The following is a 7619-nucleotide window of genomic DNA, read 5'->3' as shown; positions in this document are numbered from 1 at the left end:
TTTCCTATAAAGATAAATTATATAACAATTTTGTCAGGATTAATTAAAAAATATAACTACTAAGAGCATTTTTATCAAAATAACGGAAGTCGTTGCGCATGAATAAACTTGAGAGTGAACCTGCTTTTAATACTATAAACAGAAAGATATTGACATAAAACACTTAAATCCCAAAAATCTTAAAGTTTTATTAAAAACTGAGCGAAATATGACGATTTAAAAAGAAATGCTGAAAATATCCTTATTATAGTTTATTTGAGTTGTCTGCTCCTGACAAGAGAAGGTGCGAAAAGTCAGTGTTCCATATCCAGATTTCTATTTGACATAACCTTCCATCATTTTATGTTCATGGCTTGTCTCTACTAAAAAGTGCAAGATCGAATGACTTATAAGCCGGGCTATCGTTAATTCTTTATTAAATAACAAAAGTAGTTTATAAGGTTTATATAAAATTCTATATTACATAATGACTACGCTTTAAACAATTACAGTAAATTTTTTTTGTTACATAAAGGCAACACTTTTTGAAGTTTATAGGAAATTTTGTATTACATAACGAAAATGGTTTTTAAAGTTTATAGGAAATTCTATATTACATACGACAGTGCTTTTTAAACTTTATTGGAAGTTTTGCATTACATGACAGTGCTTTTTAGTTTATGGAGGAACTGGAATCATCGTGCATTCCTTGGGAGGTATGAATACACTCGGGTCACTGATCCCCAAATGCAAATGAAAAGAAAAAAAAAACAAAGGAGCCAGCATTATATAGAGCGGCTCCAGTGGTTCACTAGTAACATTGAATACAAAACCAGACCTCATGAGCTTGATGAAATAACTAGCATTTGGACAAATGAATCCAGGACGGTTTTGGCATCTCAGGGGTTTCTGTATCTTATACTAGCCACCAACTAAATTTAATAACTATTAGCGGTGGCGGCAATAAGTAAGCGTTTAATATACAAATGTAATTATGTTAACAGATGAGACCCTGTACACCCTCCTCCAGTATACACATGAATAATTGTAGACGCAGCCAGAATTAATTCAGAATTTGATAATGGAATCTTACAGCAATAAAACCATATTCATATTGAATAGACAAATTGTTTGGTATATTTATTTTGCTACGGAATCTAGAAGCACTGGAAGAGTAAGCTGACCGTCAAGTGTTTTAGCCATATCAAAGACACGAAATAAACAAATAATCATGAAATATACTCGACCTTTCCTCGTAGTGTTCATCTGTAGTGTTGCTGCGAACGTCGAACATCAACGGTATGCAGTCTGGTTCTACAACTGTAACTAAGCATTCCGCTGTAAAAATATTGTGCAATGTTAAATAATGTATCATATACAGTATATCGTGTGATGTAAGATTGCAACGTTCTATTATTTATTTATTCTAGGCCAGCTCTTGCATGCAGGTTGAATTTCCCGCCATTTCATTCAAAATTTGATAGTTTCATAAACAAAGCCATGCTATCGAACTTCTCACGTTTTCTTAGAGTCTGAACCAGCAAAGCAATCTTGTATTTTTTATTTTTTATTCATTTATGTTTGTGTCAGTGTGAATAAAATGCTTGTTCTGTTCTGTTCAGATAAAGCTTAATAATTAACGTCGTGAAATTGATACCTATTGGTAACCTAGCTAAGAACAAGCACAATAACAATGGAAAAACATAGATTAACAACCGAAGAAATGTCTTACCCCCATCCTCAAATTTTCCACCAAATGTCGCTGCGATGATGGATTCTGCCGGGATTCCGGCGGCTCCATACTCTCCTTCAAATAGGAAACGTGCATCCGGTTGTATACCGACACGGTGGAAAGAATGGGTCAGTTTAGAAACCGTACATAGCATAGTTTTTAGATTCAGCGTGTAGTTCAAACCCTGTGATTAGAATAAATGTTTTTCAATAAAATGTAATGAGCGGCTGGAGTGACAAGCGTTACAACCACACAAGGAATTTACGGAACACAGATTCGGTATTACTGTAAGTGCACCGTGTTCAGTCGGTAGCGCTGGAGAACTTGACGTTAGTTTCAACGCACAATAGGCATTACTACAGCTTGTGTCACCAGTTGTACCCAGTGAAATAGGTGATGATGCTAAACGTAAAATCTGGTGTATGTTTCCCAAAGCCTACATAAGATAAAGTTGAACTTGGATCACAGAACTCTGCTATGTGCAACATATTCAATTAAACATTTCGCCATCTAGCACATGGACATGAAATGAGATTGAAATTCGTAAGGTTTTAACATTAGAAATGCAGTTATGAGACCCAGCTGTTGTCCCAAAACGATATAGTTGCTTTTTCAAGGATCGCTCCGAGTTTTTAGGACTTTTAGCTACGGAAATTGCGCTTTATCAGGTGTGTCTTTGTAAGATATGTCCATGTTTCAACACTACCGTCTTAGCTAAGTCCCTTTACAGATTATTGTATGAACAGGGCCGTCGCCGGGTTCGAAAAAGTGGTCCGGCCATGGGACGTCGAAGGCGTCCCGCGAGTGCCGACGGCAGGAGAGTGGGGAGAGCAGGAGAGGGGGTTTCCCCCTCTCGTAAGGGGGGTTTGGGGGGTCTCCCCCGAGAAAATTTTAAGATATGGGATGCCCGTAAGTACGTTTTCCTTGCATCTTGAAAGCATTTTCCATTAAGATTTTCAGTCAATTTTATAACAGTTTTCAAGGATAACTATCCGACATTTGCCCAATGAATGTTGCCCCTCTGTGAGTCTCATCAGGCAGTGGCAATTTTATAACAGTTTTCAAGGATAACTATCCGACATTTGCCCAATGAATGTTGACCCCTCTGTGAGTCTCATCAGGCGGTGGCATTAATAATGAAGGCTTTATCAAGATTCGAACTTGACAACTTGCCGTCTATGTGAGCAAACATACACACATGACAGTAAGCAAGGTCATTAGTTTCATCGTAATGCAACCACGATCTATTAGTGAACCACAAAGGCTGAAAACTTCTGTTCACCGGATTTTCCGACCAAAGGTGCGTTTCGGAAATTTAAATGTCTTAGGTGTGTTTGGATTTCAGGTATGTCCATTTTGCAGCAATACGTTAAGCAACGAGTTAAGCATACGGTTTCAGAATTTAGAGAAGATAGAAACGAAGTTTATATTATTTTATATAGTTGAGATGTACGTAAGCATTTTATTTGATTTAAAGCAATTATTTAAGATTATTCAAAATAATTAGAAGAAATTAGCTTTCGGTTAGTTTTGTTTTATTATACCACGAAAAACACATCTTTTCTAATTTTTTTAAACATACGACTATTTTTTTCTTCATCAAAACAATTATTATAGATTATAAAAAAAATGCCCTTTAGATCATATCGGATTAAAGATATATCAGATAAGCGTTTAATTATGATTAATCCAATCAAGCAGGGTCGATACTTTTGACACGAAGTGTGCCGAAGTTTTCACACCCCGCGGGCAATTATGACAGATACCGCTCGTTGCGGATAATTAGCAAGGCACTTTCAATCTAAGCAAAAGCTGAAATTTTATGCGAAAAAACAACTGGTCATGCTCGGCCAAAAAAGTGGTCCGGCCATGGCCGGACCGGCCGGACCGCCCGCGACGGCCTTGATGAAGGAGAATGAGAATTATTTAAAACTTGTCTTCCAGCTTGTTCTTTTCCAATGGTGTTTTGATCAAATATGAACTATGAATCATTCTTCTTAACTTTGGGAATAAATAGTGTATTCCTTGCGACATAAACTAAATCAAAATGGTATTCACTATATTTTCTCCATGTAACTTACCTCGTTATAAAGATGAAGTTTAGCATAGTAATTACGCTCCTTTCCCACCTCGCGTTCTTCTATGCTAAACGTGCGCATATACATCTCGTCGAAGTAGTGCTCAGCCAGTTCATAAAACTGCTTGTATCTGTCCATGTAAAAGAATATAAAATAAACATACAAAGTACTAAATACCACTTGCACAAGACACTTAGGGTGTTGTTTTTACTTTCCATCGCACGCAAATACAAGTTTTGAACAGTACCTGTACTGAACTTGGCTTTCGGCACGCTGAACCAAATATTTCATGTAGACAGGAAAACAACGTCTCTACACTTTTCAGTAAAGATGTAGATACACACTGCAATTTCTTTACAGTTTTTCGACAGGCCCATTAAATTTTAAATGATATCGGTTAAAGAATTTAATTAAATTTTATAAAGGGAGATAAATTTAAAAGCAAAGAGTGTTATGGTTCTTATATTACGCATATCAGCTGTCATGTGTGACTTTTTTAGCAGTTTACAAAGTTTTCACATGTGTTCTAATAAGTCCTTAATTTGCATTGTGCAACGTCTCTTTATTGAAAATTTATTGAAAGATTGAACTTTCGCTTAGATGACAGATGTATGAAAACTTATGTGCGTGAAATTAGCCAGAGCAGCCAGAGTAGTCAGAGTTCAGCCAGAGTAGCCAGAGTTCAGCCAGAGTTTAGCCAGAGTAGCCAGAGAAGTCAGAACTCTGGTTACTCTGGCTAGCCAGAGTAGCCACATTTCAGCCAGAGTAGCCAGAGTTCAGCAAGAGTAGCCAGAGTTCATCCAGTATCCAGAACTCTGGTTACTCTGGCTGGCCAGAGTAGCCAGAATTCAACGAGAGTAGGCAGAGTTTCTAGATTTTCAACATGTTCTGGCTACTCTGGTCAGCCAAAGTAGCCACAGTAGCCCGAGTCACCAGGATATCATTTGCTCTGGTTACTCTGGCTGTATCTAACAGAGTAGCCAGAGTTCAGCCAGAGTAGCCAGAGTTTCTAGGGTTTTAACATGTTCTGGCTACTCTGGTCAGCCAGAGTAGCCAGAGTAACCAGGTCCCGTGTTCGCAAAACATTTTCAGTCTTAGCTGAATTCGATCTTGAAACTTAATATGTTATTTCTTTCTAAATAGCATGTTTAAAACTGAATTTCAAGTCAATAACTATTTTCAATTGGCTATTTATAGTAGCCAGAACTCTGGTTACTCTGGCTGGCCAGAGTAGGCAGAGTTCAGCCAGAGTAGGCAGAGTTCAGCCAGAGTAACAAGACTTTATTAGGATTTTAACATGTTCTGGCTACTCATACCAAAGCAGCGTAACATCAATGCTTGAAACTTAAATGGCAGACACTAGAACACAGAAGAATACATGCATCCCGAATAATGTTGTACAAATAACCATTAATCAAATCATTCAGTTTCAGTTTTAATATTGTATGCCATGTTTTTGTGATTTTCCTACATATCTGCGATATGTCACATGTTTAATTGCTAAGCACCCTTGAACGTATATTTTATATTAAATGGGCGCTCAACAAATCTGGATTAATAATAATGATAATAATAATAATAATAATAATAATAATAATGATGATGATGATGATGATATAATAATGATAATAATCTCATATACTAAGTTTTTCTGCAATGGATGCAATATGGTGTTACAGTATTCTAATTGTGGGCGAACGTATGTTTTTAGGCAGTTTCTTTAATATTATTGTTATCACATTGTACATATTGTTTTATAAATCCGAGAGTGTTACTAGCTTTTGAAGATGTAATTTAAATATGTGTTTCCAAGTTAAGACATCACTAATAGTAATCCCAAGATATTTAGCATTTCCTGTAGTTTTTAGTTCTTGATTAAGGAATTTATATGGAAAGATGATATTTTTTTCGCCTTTTTTGAGATTCCTATTACTTCGCATTTATCAGGATTGAATCCCATAGACCAATTACGTTCCCATTCTTCTAATTTTGTCAAATCATTTTGAACTTTGTAAGAGTCTATTAACGAGTCTATGTTGAGGTATATGATAGTGTCATCAGCAAATAAGCGTATTCTACCTTTAACAGAGTCAAGAAGGTAATTGATAAAACAAAGGAAGAGACAAAGACCCAACACTGAACCTTGAGGAACCCCCTGATAGAACTGGTAAAGAGTGTGAGCCTTCAACTACTACAGATTGAGAACGGTTACTAAGGAAAGATTGAATCCAGGATAGAGAGATTCTGTAGACACAAAGTTTCACGATTTTATAGAGAAGGGTTTGATAATCGATTTTGTCGAAAGCTTTCGTGAAATCCATTAGGCCTACAATGAGACCTGTTTGTTTCCAGATTGGAGATTGTCAAAAGTTTCTTGTGTAAAGGCTAATAGTTGAGCCTCACAGCTATGTTTGGAACGGAAGCTATATTGGAAAGATGTGAGAAGATTGTTGACTATTTTGGTTCTCTCAAGGTTGATTTTTTTGTGTTTATTCATATAACGGACTTCTACCAGAGAAGCCAGAGTTTCTAGGGCTTTAACATGTTGCGAAATGACCCATTTTTGTACCCTCAGTTTTTTTTAGTGTATCATGTATCAAGTGATTCATCAAACGGACTTGTCTTTCTTATCAGTTAGCAGTCCTATAACTGTTTAATCCAAACACAGTCAATATCGTTTCATACACGTACACAAGTAATACCGAGTTAATACAACATGGAATGTTGATTGTCTGATGGCATAAGGTGACCACAATCAATTTTTGAATGGCATTTTGCGTTTTGATTGACATGTCACAGGTACCTACCTTTTTCCAAGGGTTTAGATGAAATACCGTTATTAAGCCGCTTTAAGTGTATGTGTTCACATGTCAGCATTTCGTCAACTTCCACAACTTTAAAATGCAAATTTCAGGAATTGGTTGCTGTTAACAAGTATGAAAAATTTATTCTCCAAATTCTTTATATTATGTCTTCAAGTTAATTTATTTGGTACAAACTCAAGGCAAACACTGAAGTTAAATAAATACAAAAGCAGAAGCCTTCAAATAAATATTCTTTATTTTTACACTCAAAGTTATATCAACAAGAGGACCCATATGGTCCTGAATAAGGTCCTGAATCGCTTACCTGGACCTTGTGGGTTATGACAGTCATAGTAAAAATTCACAATTTGTAATTGTTAATTCTAAATTCTGGGCATTCTGGAAATTTTAAACTTATATTGTATAAGATTAGAAGTATATTGATAATCCACAGAGAGAGACTAATATTGCCCTGGGGGTGGTGATTCAATCAAGTTTGAAAGAACTCCATTATAAATTTTGCTAATTTACATGCAAAATATTTCAGCTCTTACCCTTGTGGCTCTGAAAAAGATTTTTGCTATGTAAGTATATCATGTTTTTTTCTATATAAAACTTAAGTTGGAACCATTTTGACTCTAGGGTATTGATTTGAACATGTAAAATATCATAACTCTTGTCATTGCAATTCTTTTGAGAAGATTTTAAAAGAGTTTCCTGTAAGACTTTGCAAGCTCATTAGCACAAGCGGGGGCAATTTTGACATCAGGGGACATGATTTGCTCAATTTTAAGAGAGGCATTCACTAGGCCATGCTACATACAAAATATATATAGTCTGGGCCTAAAGGAAAATAAAAATATTTTTATAGGGTTTAATATATTACTCTACGTGAAACTTAAAGCCCTAAGGCAGATCCAATATGACCCGGAGTCCATGATTTGAACAATTTTGAAAGAGATGTACTTGCCAATGCTTCTTGCAAAATATCTAAGCTCTGGGTCTTGTGATACTTGAGAAGATTTT

The 7619-nt window shown here is 35.9% G+C and overlaps 1 protein-coding gene across 1 annotated transcript; it reads right to left on the bottom strand.

Annotated features, from left to right (window-relative positions):
- Positions 1-1183: 1183 nt before the first annotated feature.
- LOC123563817 (uncharacterized) lies at positions 1184-3927 on the bottom strand. Its single transcript, XM_045356857.2, has 3 exons — positions 3793-3927; positions 1712-1895; positions 1184-1317 (listed from the first exon to the last, which is right to left on the bottom strand). Exons 1-3 carry the CDS (start codon positions 3925-3927, stop codon positions 1184-1186), a joined length of 453 nt encoding a protein of 150 aa, XP_045212792.2.
- Between the last annotated feature and the right edge of the window lie 3692 nt (positions 3928-7619).

The sequence above is a fragment of the Mercenaria mercenaria genome, chromosome 1 (genome assembly GCF_021730395.1).
Source record: "Mercenaria mercenaria strain notata chromosome 1, MADL_Memer_1, whole genome shotgun sequence".
NCBI classification, from domain to species: Eukaryota; Metazoa; Mollusca; class Bivalvia; order Venerida; family Veneridae; genus Mercenaria; species Mercenaria mercenaria.
The sequence above is the reverse complement of the archived record's forward strand: the minus strand, read 5'-3'. Positions and strand labels throughout refer to the sequence as shown.